Here is a 12924-nt window from a genome sequence, read left to right on the forward strand (position 1 = left end):
TGCATGCCTCCGTGTATCATCTTGCCATCAACTAAATCAATGCTCATCAAAAACGCAGATGTTATTGGAGACCTGATGATCTGATAGGCTGATAACATCATAACATTATGTTGATATAAGATAACATTAATCATGAAGCAGCCCTTTGTGCGTAATACAAATTCGTTTCTCAAGGAGATATATGTAGAAACTTCACTATGGAATATCTCTAATTTCATACACTTGTTTCATAAAGTAGGCGTGTCACCTATGCATGCATATGTGGGTGTGCAACGTTCGTGCGAAGGCGCGCATGTACGCTATTAGCTCTGTTTAGCTCTCGGAAACACCTGTAAATGCCCGTCACAGTCACATAAAACTCCGCCAAGACTGGCAGCGGGCCCCGCGGTATGTAACACATTAATAAATTCCGCCGAGTCTGCAGGCCGTGACCTGGCGTGATGGCTCCACACCTCAGCTTTACGACTGTCCCGCGGGCAGGCCGGACCGTCGGCTCACTAGAGGAGGTGTGGGGGGGGGGGGGGCGGTGTGCGCACGGGAGCTCGTCCCGCTGGGTTATCGGTTACTTTGCCGGCCAACGACTGGGCTCCGTGAAACCGGCGGGTGGCAGAAGTAGGGTGCCGCGCTCTCCAGCGTCAGGGATGTATCTAAGTCGTCACTGGTGTGACACGGGGTTTTCCGGCAACGTGTCACGTCAGTGATGTGACCTGGATATTGTGGCGTTTCTAACGCACTGTGAGGTAGTGCCCTTATTATTTGTTGAAGTCCCAGGCAGTTTGAATAATCCCGGTGGGTATTCCACAAAGGGGGTGCCGGACATTGCGATGTGTCCCGGACACTGCATACTTTGTCCCAGTTCCTGCCCTGACGGATGTCCCCTGGAGGGTTGATATATTCCTCTTGCTGTCACCATGCATTGTATACCCACCCTCTCCCCACACTTGGCCACAGCGAAGGCTGACTCAGCGCCCTGGCACGCTGCCGGAACGGTTCACTGGGGACGGGAGATGGCAGATGATCGGAATCGGAATATGTTTACATAATGTGCACCGTGCCATGTATAGATGCACGGGTGAGGAAACATTGGAAATGCCGAGAGATGAATTAGATGCGCCTAGGTGAGGAAAGACATACATCAGCGACAGCTAGAATGCCGAGAAGGTATGTGCCGAGTCGGCTTGCGGGCATCACTGAAGAAGAGAGAGGCCCTACCACACGTGACGAGACGCGTTATGGCTGATCCTGACGTATATACGTTGAAATATGGCATCATTGCCTGGCCTTTCCCTGTTTTCTAGTCTTTTGCGAAGGCCGATGGATCGAGGGATGGCACAGAAACCTGAAAACGTAAAGTGTTTCCCCAGAAAAGGAGGATAGGTATCAGTCGTGAATCGGCAAAATCAGGTCTTCGTCGATGTGATGGGCATTGGGCATGCCTCACAAACGTGAAGTTAGGCTTACAACGTCCATAATCGGGAAGTACAGAATAATTGGGACCGGCCAGACAATCAAAATTCGTATCCGTCCCGGCGAAGGTAGAAACTGGCGCCCGGCAGATCCGGCAGCGATGTACGTACGTCTATATTGATAAGCGGCAGTTTTTCCCTGCTGTCTCCGGCAGAACTGGTTCTAACCGTACGGCGCCAGTTCCGCCTCAATGGCCCGACAGAGAGAATGCGGCCTCCGTCTTCACCGACACAATACGTGCATTAGTGAGAAAATTCCGGCCGGCAACTGAGGCGAGCCACGCGCACGTGATGTCCCAGATAGCGCGTGCCGCAATGTGCGCTCCGCGATAGGCACTGTATACAATGGGAAACGGTGCAGGGCGAATGGAGAGCGATGCGGAACGATGCACCGTGCGTAGATGACGTCCGGACGCGACCACTGGCTGCCACTTGACACGCGCTCGATACCACCGGTCCGATTTAGCCCAGCGATATCGGACAGAGACTCAATGCACGTCTACGCATCTAGACATGCGGCACTCGGGAGCCGAACTTTGCAAGGTGCAGAGAACTGTGTACGGAGAGGCTGATATCATTCGGCTCGGCGCTAGTTCGACCCGCTCCGAACCAGACTTTGATCGGTGCACGAAACGAAAGGGATGCAGTGCTCTTCTGCAGGAGCCAGTGTCCAATTATGGTAGAGTTAATAAAGAGATACGATTAAGGAAGCTCTCTGCCGCTCGCTTGTTTGACGTTCTTGCAGCCGTGCGATACTGATGATTCGTCTGATCCGCTTAAGATTTGTCTGTGAATTAGAGAAGCGTCAAATGATCAGATATCGAGAGTGTGTTTGTAATTGCGTTTCCTCTTTTGCAGCGCCTGAGATCCTGCGCTTCGAGCCTGTGAAGCTGTCAGCTGATATCTGGTGAGTACTGAGTATACGAACATACATTGATCTCTGCACAGAACTACCGATACATCTAAAGCTCAGAGTCGGAGTTACGATAGATTCTTTTCCCGTGACTGGTAAGTGCTAAGAACGATAAATATTCGAAGACACTCAACTGCATTCCAGAAACATGGTCTGCAATGCAGACATGTTTCTGTCCATTCCGCAGTAGATCAACCACATCTCACCGTGACGCGCCAGAGCACACCCCATTGGGATACTGAAGATGGAAGAACGCGGAGGCGGTGAAAGCACGGCTCCAGTTGGCCCCTCGCCGGCAGAGGCACAGCTCGAGTTGGTCCCTCGCTGGCAGGATGTCACTCGAGCTGCCCGCCCCCGGCGCCGCCGGCAGCTCAGAAGGTCAATGGAGCGCTGAAACCGAATCTAGGTCGTATGGAACTGGTGGCAGGTATAAATAGATGCTTATCTCATTATGGACAAGGTCGGGACGGCGATAAAACCGCTTTCCTTAATATCGTTAATGCTCGCTCAGGGCTCACCAGTGGGGTTTGATAATTAAGTCAACTATATTTTCAATTTCGCTCATGGTTATCTACGTCTTCAGATGCCTGGCCGAGATGATGTTAGCATAATTAACAAATTGCATAACGCTTTCTATATGCAGGTGCACGTATCCCAGGCACAAGCATAGTTATCTCCAAGACTAAAGAATAAGTAAACATGTAACATGTTCATCAATCAAAAGCGATTTGATGATCTATCATGTGTATTGTGTATGCAACACCTGCGATAGGCAACATTCGATAAAGGAAAACGATCCTCGAAAATATGCATTCCTTCCATGCTTCGTTCCGATAGCACTTCGAATAGCATACGTAATGACAGTCAGTATACACAAAGATAAATATAGGCGGAATTATTTATATGTGACCCTGTTGTGACGTCTATTTTCAATTCAGTGATTCGTTTTGGAACATGGCTGATGTCTTTACGATGACGCCCTTAGGTTATAAAGACGTCAATTAAATTCATAAGCACCAATATATTTAAAATGATGACTTTGATATGCCGCGTGGCCTATCACGTGATCAAAATAAGCGCAATTCTGAACCAGTTTGGATCGTGATTCGAGAATACTTATAGCTTATCAGTTCAGTGTGCTCATTCAGTGCTTAGCTTTCATATGCTCCTATAGCTAGTGTCCTAAATCGGAATTCATTTATCAAGTCGAACCAGACGGCAAAATAAACCCCTTCTCTGTATTATTTATTTTTATTTATTTTAAAGCACAAAGGACGCCCAATATGAAACAGACGGCATCATCATTTACGTCATCTACTATAACAGGATACAAATAAGAGCTGAAAGGCCATGGCGTCTGGCCTCCAATGTCATCCGACTACTGTCCGCATCGCTCCCTATCGTTAGCATTCAGATCGTATTTGATTTGGACACAAACGTGCCGTGCCTTATCGGCGCATGCATTGACGTGACAGTAAAATGCGCACATGATTGATGTTCCCTTTGTATCGGCACTCCATCCATGGGGTGCAGTGATCGGTTCCGAGCTGGTGCTCGGTCCCGGAGCGGAAAGTCGGCCCACCAAACACGGTGAGGGCGGCCCGCGTCACCGGCCAACCCGTCCACCGAACCGGAGCTGAGGTGACCGTGGGCAGACCGCACGCTCGCGGCGGTGCTGTCATTACTGCCTGGACCGGACCGGACCGGGCCGATTGATGGCGATGACCTCAAAGGCTCCTGGGTCTGACGTACGATGGGAGGGGGGGGGGGCGAGTCCCGCTCGTCGTCTGCAGTAAAAATTACAGATTGAACTCTGACGGAACGCTGCGTGAAGGGCGTTAGCAGAAGAGTGGGGCGCGGCAGCCGACGTTACAGAGAAATGGGTGGGGGCAGAGCCCGGGAAGGGCGTGATGATGTGCGTGTCTGATCAGCAGTCTATGTTTGGTCAGCAGCGAGTCTGGGACCGAGCGCCGGTTCCGATTCACGGAAAAGAATGCAAGTCAGTCACGGTGGCGTGTACCTATGTGTGTGCGTGTGTGCACGACACGTGTCCACGCGCTGGGTGAAGCTCCCTGCTGACCGCTGCACCGCTCTGCTCCGCTGTGCGCGCCTGTCTCGTTGGCCGACAGCTGAGAGGGGGTGATTTTGCGCCCCGTCACCGTGCGCCGCTCTCTCCCCGTCAGCCGGCGCTCCCCGCGATCCACCGACCCGACCAACCGTCAGCTCGAGGAACGGCGCCCTGCACGCAGCGGCCTGCATGTCGCCCGCCAGCCGGGCGCCAGACTCCGGCACCCCGGTCTTTCTGAGTAATTGGTGACTAATACGGATATTCACCAGCTTTACAGCGACATTTACGGCTACAAAACGACATCTTATGTCGGTTTGACGACCGGGCGAATACGCATTGTTTTACATGGAAATTTACAGCCGATAAACGTTCAAAGTTGTGTGTTAACTTGTTCTCACTTCTACATTCAGTGTTGTTTTACTGTGTAAAACACTCGCTATCTGAAACATTTTTATCCTGAAAGTTGTCGGGGTCCCATGCACGTCGCATTAACCCTCGCATGTGTGCGGCGTTTTCCAGCTTCTAATGTGTAGGGGGGGGGGGGTCGGTTGGACCCCCCCCCCTTGCCGTTTGGCTCCTGATCAAGCTAGAGCTTCGCGGAAAAAACGAGCGTGTTGCCCGTGACGAGAGGAAGCCGATGATACCCAATTTTAAGGTCCTAGGTCATTGGTTGACCTTCCAGGTCAGGTCAATGACCCAAAGTCGGGAAAATCGGGACCTATTAGAAAGTCGTAAAGTGTGGCTGCTAAGGGGTTTTTCGGGGTGCTGATCACGAATATCGTGTTAGTTTTGATCACAGATGATGTCTTTAGGCATTTTGACCAGGTCGGGTCAGGTCAGGTCAGGTCAACCAGAGGGGGTCCTGCCGGGTATTCCTAGTAGGTGTCAACCGCCTCTGACAGCTTCGTAACATGTTACGAAGGCACCAAAACTACTTCGTAAATGTTCAAATGGTTGCTAAATTCGAATTCAGCTCCAAAAACTAGCCTAGAAACATGTAAAACTCGAAAAAGTGAACCGAGGTCACCCGAGGTCACCAAAGGTCAATGACCTGACCTGACCTTCAGGTGACCTTGACACCCATTCTAATGCATGGGAGCAACATCAAATCACATGTTTGAACGTTTGAAACCACGAAAAGCTTGCAAACGCGCGGCTAATGCGAGCCGACATACGCGGAATCGCGATTCCGGCCAAACATGGTCTCGGAAAAGAGGTCACAGGTCAAAGGTCATTTGGGTCAGGGTCATGAAATTTTCAGGGTAGGTGTAAAATTAATCAATGAGAGGGTACTGAAAGTTTCGTTGCGATCGTCCGCTTTTTACGCGAGTTATTCGCGAAAAACCATGGGGGGGGGGTCCATCCGACCCGCTTCCATGACAAAATATCGAAACGCAAAATATCGAAGCGCAAAATATCGAACGCAAATTATCGAAAGCAAAATATGGAAGTCGCAAATTATCGAAATTGCAAAATATCGAAATTGCAAAATATCGAATTGCAAAATATCGAAATCGCAAAATATCGAAATCGCAAAATATCGAATCGCAAAATATCGAATTGCAAAATATCGACATCGCAAAATATCGAAAAGCATATTATCGAAAGCAAAATATCGAAACGCAAACTATCGAAACGCAAAATATCGAAATGCAAAATATCGAAAGACAAAATATCGAAAGACAAAATATTGAAAGACAAAATATCGAAAGGCAAAATATCGAAAGACAAAATATTGAAAGACAAAATATCGAAAGACAAAATATCGAAAGACAAAATATCGAAAAGGCAAAATATCGAACGCAGAATATCGAAAAGACAAAATATCGAACGCAAAATATCGAACAGACAAAATATCGAACGCAAAATATCGAAAAGGCGGAATATCGAACGCAGAATATCGAATAAAGTGATTATCATTGCTTTATGAAAAACGAAGATTTTGGAAAACTATCCCCAAACACACAAGTTCTGCAAAATATTTGAAATTACAGTGTACCTATCTCAAATAAAGCATAACGAAGCAAATGCAGCTAGTTTTTATCATCTAAAAACTAGCTGCCTCTTGCACCAAAATCCTCTTGCACCAATGCTTGGATTATTTTGCGTCGTATACCCAGTCCATGTAAGCAGGAACTGTATTTCCACTGCCGCGGTCGACACCTGCACACCGAACCACGCGCAAACCCGATCCTCTCCCCCGCCTGACCCCCACTGCCCGGCGGCCGCTGCAGATGGCCTTGGTCGCTGCCGGCCGCCGGCACATCCGAACTTTGACCCGCCTGCGCGCGCGCCAACACGAGCGAGCCGGCGAAACAGATCAGCGCTGCCAGTACACAGTACAACACAGTACATTCCCCCCTGACTTTTAAGTCACTCAAGGCCACAACTGCACGGCGGGCACGGATTCCGCAAACGTTGTGACCTCCTCAGAGGCGGCTCGACATGCTCATCGGCATCGACACCAGCAGCATCCGCGGCCGCATCGCCATCGCCATCTTCATCCACCGCCGCATCGGCGTGCGCTCGAACGTCTCCCGTCCAGAAAATTACGGGCTCATCGCCGTCGTCGTTCGCAGACGACGCTTCATGACACTCAGACGGAGCACGCGGGCGTAGGTCCCTTACGTGACGCGGCACACCACCAACCTCTACGCACTGAGGTGAAACGATGTCAGTTATTTCACCTTTCTCGTAACGTCTGTCACACCGCCCGTCGGGCGGCCTAACCCACACTTTGTCTCCTGGACAAAATACACTTGGGTCCGTCGCCTTCCGCTCACGAGCTACATTATCCTGATCCACGCCCTGCACGCGCACTCTGTACCGATACAGCCGACAGGCCGGAGCCGAGTCCTCCGTCGTGTCATCTTGCGGCATCACGTTATAGCGGAAAACCGCCTCCCTAATAGTGCAGTCTTTTCGAGCCGCGATGACCTTCACAGTCCTGTGACACCGTTCGATCATACCGTTCCCAGAGGGCACGTGAGCACACCTGAAACGGATTTCCATCCCCCACTGGCATGCGAAGGCTCGGAATCGCCTGCTTCGGAAGGCCGGGTCATTATCAGTGAGTAGCTCACTCGGCGCGCCGCGCTCACAGAACACAGATTCGAGCTGGTCAATGACCGCCGCGCTGGTCTGCAGCCGTAAGGGCCGCCACACAGTGAACCTGCTGGGACCACAGTCGATCAGCGTGAGGTAAGTTCCGCCCCGAAAATGCGTGATGTCCATTGCAACGCGCTCCCACACCGTAGCAACTGACAGTTCACCTTTTTTCCATTTTACCGGCGCAGGGTCGATAGAGCGGCACGTTTCACAAGCCAAAACAACCTCTCTGACGACACTCTTAGACACCTCCGGGAGGGCGCGTCTCACGAAAAAGTACGTCCTTCGAATGCCCGGATGCCCAGCCGTGTGATGAATTCTCCTCACCTCATTCAATAGAGCGTCATCGTCCTCACGGCGGCCGTTCCCCGACGTGGTTGTTTCGCCGTCTCCGTCTCCGCGAGCTGGCGCGGAACCGGCTGTTCCGGGCGCGGCGCTGACGGCGACGGCGTCCCCGTCGGAGTCGGACGATGCGGCGCCACTGGCCGCGGCTGTGTCTGAGACAGCCGCCCCGCCGAAGCTGGCGACCGCCGCGGCGGCTCCGTCCACCGTCCGACCCTTCATCCACTTCTCCGGCACCCTTGTCAGTATGTCGGCCTTGTTAGAGGCAGACGAGACACTGAACACGCTCACACTCAAGCCATACTCATCGACAAGAGCCTTCAGTGTGCCGAGTCGGCGCCTGATCAACATCTCAGACGTCGCCTTTGATCGAAGTCGCGCCCGACCACTCAGCAGGTCACTAACCCAATGATACACAGTCCGAGAATCGACCATGAGACGCATCACTGACACTCCCCACTGAAGGGCCAGGTTAATCCCCTTCAACACCGCGTCTAGTTCGGCCAGATTTATGTGGCTGACGTCATCACGATGCCTCAACCAGCTCGCGTCCTCTATGATCTCACCTCCCACTTCAAGAGCGACACCGAGAGCAAGTGAGCTCGCGTCAGTCCACACGGTCGCTACACCTTCACCAACGTCCCACTGACCCTTCGCTGGGTCATCTGCTCTCACTCTCGCCACTAGTTCGCCCACCAGCTGAACGACATTTTCATCGCGAACTGGCTCGTCCCACCCGTGCGCAGCCTCACTCACCAGTCGCTTCACGAACGAGGCAGCAGGACGGAGCCACCCGCACACAGGGTAATGGCTGGTGAGCTGTCCACACAGCGAAAACACGCTCCGCTTTGTCACTGGTGTCGCCAGCACGTCTCCGCATACTTCACTGTCCCGGCACCACCGGAGGTGCCCGTCACGTTCCCCCCAGACACGGTGACCCAGGACGCGAGCGCCGCCGTCTGCCCTCACGGGCTCCTTGCTCACCAGTCCGAAGTTTCTTAAGTGCTCAGCCACGTCTCGGGCCGGAAGCACTGCCTCATTCACCAGAATGTCGTCTACATATGATGACACGGCCGCTCTCACTCTCGCGTCCTGTGATAGCACCGTCTCCAGCACGGCCTTCATCACGGAGGGCGACAGGTTCATTCCGAAACCCAGTCTCGTCAAACAATGACGCTTTCCTCTGAAAATCACTGTTTGGTAAGGCCAGAGTTTCTCGTCGACATGGATTTGAAGGTAGGCCTTCTTCAGGTCCAACAAGGCCACGTCCGTTCCCATCCGCCGCCATCTGCGCGTCTGCTCTGCACAGACGTCGGCGTCTGCTGTGTGAGTTGTAAGGTGACGATTGAGGGGCCGGAAATCCATGACCGGTCTGACCTTCGTCTTCTGGACGACCGCCATCAGAGGAATAAGCCCCTTAGGAGGGCCCATTTCACTCTCATCATACTCTCGCAGCAAGCCATCTTTCACCCACTCGTCTAGTTCCGCCTCATATTCGGCACGCGCTTCTGCCGGCACTGGATACTCGTCCACCTGACCGGCCAGCTCAGGCGGCGGGTTACCAGCGGACCACTCCCAAGACACAGTCCACCGCCGACGGGCCGGGTCGAAGGTGACGCAGAAATCTTCTCTGTCGACTCGCAGCGGCACCTCCTTCGCCGGCGACGCAGCGCATGCCGACTCTGTCGCAGCACACGCCTCTCCTGCCAGCTCACAGCCGACGTGCACATCACCGGGCGAACGGACCGACACTCCACCGAGCTCTCTCACCGCATCCATGCCCGCTATCATGGAAAAACCGAGTGGCTTATCTCTCACCACCAGCGCGCTCACCGTCACCCGCCGCCGCCCCGGCACGGCCACTCGCACGTCAGCAATACCGATACACTTCAGCTGCTCACCGCTCACAGTCACCGCGTGCAGCTCACGCCGGTGCCACCGCCGGCACAGGGAGACGTGCACGAGGGTCCGACTGCAGCCGGTATCCACGAGCGCTGCACACCTCGCCCCGTTCACATCCAGTTCCTTTATCGGCAGTGCGCCGGCCCATTTCAAGCCCGAGAAGAGGCCGGCGCAGGTGCCTCCCCTCGCTGGTCGTTTCTCTCCGGGCAATATGCAGCGATGTGGCCCCAATGCCTGCACCGATAGCACTGGATCTGGCTGCCTGCATGCCCGAAAGGCGGCGGTGTCTCGCTTTCGTTCGAGGTCTGCTGCTGTTGCCGGGTCCGCGCTTCACCACGAGCGGGCCGTCCCGTGACGTCGCGTGCCGGGCACGAGCGAGCGTAATGAGTGAACTCGCCGCAGGAATAGCACGGTCCTCGTCTTCCTGCGCCAGCTCCCGCTGCCAACCCGCGGCTCCACCGGCGCCGTGGTCCGCCGACGTCACTGACGGTTGCGCCCGATCAGCCAGTTCGTGCAGGGGGAGAGAGTCGACGCGAGCCCCTGCCTTCAGCACTTGCCTGACACTGTCCGGTAATCCCGTCACGAAAGCGCAGCTGATGCCTTCCTCTGTCATGCCGCCAAAGAGTGACGCCAGCTGTTCTAGCTCAGCGAGGAATATATCCACTGACTCGCCTGGTCTGAGCCGCCGCTCTGCGAAACGTTCATACGCAGAAAACTTATCCAAGGCAAATGCCCTTTTCAGGGCCGACTTCACCTTCTCGGCGTCTTTCTTGTCCTCGCTGGAAAGTTGCCGGTACACAGAGAGCGCACCGCCTCTAAGCCTAAGCGGAATCACGCACTCCTGTGGGGCCGCCGGCGTCTGCAGCGTGCAGACCATCTCCACTTTCTCGATCCAGTCCACCACGTGATCTTCTCCCGACCCGTCAAACTCTGGGATCAGCTTAACGTCCAGGCCCGCCATTGTGGTGGCCGAAATAGCTTGTAAGCAGGAACTGTATTTCCACTGCCGCGGTCGACACCTGCACACCGAACCACGCGCAAACCCGATCCTCTCCCCCGCCTGACCCCCACTGCCCGGCGGCCGCTGCAGATGGCCTTGGTCGCTGCCGGCCGCCGGCACATCCGAACTTTGACCCGCCTGCGCGCGCGCCAACACGAGCGAGCCGGCGAAACAGATCAGCGCTGCCAGTACACAGTACAACACAGTACAGTCCAAGTCTCAAATGTACCAATTTGCGTGCAAAATTTAGCAAGCACATGTAGGACTATGTATTGGGCTATTGCAAACAAATTTACCACCGTTAGATTAGCTTATTCTGAAACCGGTTTTTCGATTTTACCTAGCTAGGTAGTTTGGTGCAAGAGGCCTCAGATCTTGTTTTAGTCTAGCCACCACCCTCAGCATCTCAACCAACTTTTCTGGATCCGCAGTGGACCATTAAGGGCCCTACGAGACCGTTCTTAGAAGACCGTGTTTAAAAGCCCCTTGGAAACCGACCCCTTATGAGGCTCCTCCAGAGACCTACATGACTCCCCAGACCGAATGAGCCCTCCGACCAGGGTCGGTCCCTCAGAAGTTGCTGAAGAGTTTCAGAAAGCAGTACCTATACTCGTAGGCTCGAAAGGCTTTTGATGGCTCTCAGAGACTGGCATCGGACCCAAAAAAAGCCTGTATGGAGACCCTCCAAAGCCGGGATGGCCACCAGGAGCCGATGTTTAGCCTAAAGAGCCAGTATGGAGGACTGAATAGATGAAAGGACTAGGAGTCTCAGTGGGGCCTTCAGGAGCAAGCGTTTGGGCCCCAAAAGTATGAGTGGGGTCTTAGAGGCAGGTAGGCCCCTGGAGCGTGCACGGGGTGGGACCCCGTGCGCTAGCGAGGTGGGAGCTAGCGTGTGAGCCCAAATATTCGACTGGCGGCTACTAGAACCTGCATGGGGATTCTTAGAAGCCGCTTAGAACCATATATAATGAGTCATGAGTCCCAAGAGTCGATGTAGGGTCCCTAAAAGCCGGTGCAGGGCGAAAAGAAACAATTAATTGTGATGGTTTGACCCCTCCCAAAACTCTGGGTTGGATCCGCCTATGTTTGATAGCCCCGGAAGATCTGTCGAGCGAAACCTAATTTCGACAGAGTTCGACGGAGCTCTAAGGAGTCCGCAGAGGGCCATTTCAAGTCGATATTTTACCTTTTCCACACTTTGCGTTCGTTATTTTGTCATTTCGATATTTTGCATTCGATATTTTGCCTTTTCGATATTCTGCGTTCGATAGGTATTCTGCCTTTTCGATATTTTGCGTTCGATATTTTGTCTGTTCGATATTTTGCGTTCGATATTTTGTCTTTCGATATTCTGCGTTCGATATTTTGTCTTTTCGATATTCTGCGTTCCATCTTTTGCCTTTTCGATATTTTGTCTTTCGATATTTTGTCTGTTCGATATTTTGCGTTCGATATTTTGTCTTTTCGATATTCTGCGTTCGATATTTTGCCTTTTCGATATTTTGTCTTTCGATATTTTGTCTTTCGATGTTTTGTCTTTCGATATTTTGTCTTTCAATATTTTGTCTTTCGATATTTTGCGTTTCGATATTTTGCTTTCGATATTATGCTATTCGATATTTTGCGAGTTCGATATTTTGCAATTCGATATTATGCAATTCGATATTTTGCGATGTCGATATTTTGCGATGTCGATATTTTGCGGTTCGATATTTTGCCATTTCGATATTTTGCGCATTCGATATTTTGCTTTCGATATTCTGCCACTTCGATAATTTGTCTTCGATATTTTGCTATTCGATATTTTGCTTTTCGATATTTTGTCCGGAACCCCCATCCGACCCCCCCCCCTACACATGCGAGGGTTAAATAACTTCAAGCAGTTGCCGTTCCCGAACGGTGAAGCCCTGGCAAAGGGCCTGCCGGATGTAGGAACCTGCTTTAAGTTGCTCGTGATTTTTCTGTCGTTGCCGAATCAATAAAGTACGGCAGCTCAGTTTATAAATTAAAAGATATTATCAGTTGTAGGTTGTCCGAGCAGTCAGTAGGTATACCGTAGCCAGTCTGTGGGTACAGGCTGATGCCATGTCCTCGGTTTTTGTCCCGTTGTGGCTGGCGCCGGCTC

At 52.5% G+C, this 12924-nt stretch overlaps 1 protein-coding gene across 1 annotated transcript in view; it reads left to right on the plus strand.

Moving 5' to 3' along the window:
- LOC122391879 (MAP/microtubule affinity-regulating kinase 3-like) overlaps positions 1–12924 on the plus strand; it is a 34215-nt gene that overhangs the window by 12903 nt on the left and 8388 nt on the right. Inside the window, exon 5 of the mRNA XM_043386191.1 lies at positions 2325–2373. Coding sequence (XP_043242126.1) covers positions 2325–2373 — 49 coding nt within the window. The remainder of the gene's footprint in view (positions 1–2324; positions 2374–12924) is intronic.

This window comes from Amphibalanus amphitrite, unplaced genomic scaffold (assembly GCF_019059575.1).
Source record: "Amphibalanus amphitrite isolate SeventyFive unplaced genomic scaffold, NRLGWU_Aamphi_draft 000459F_arrow, whole genome shotgun sequence".
NCBI classification, from domain to species: Eukaryota; Metazoa; Arthropoda; class Thecostraca; order Balanomorpha; family Balanidae; genus Amphibalanus; species Amphibalanus amphitrite.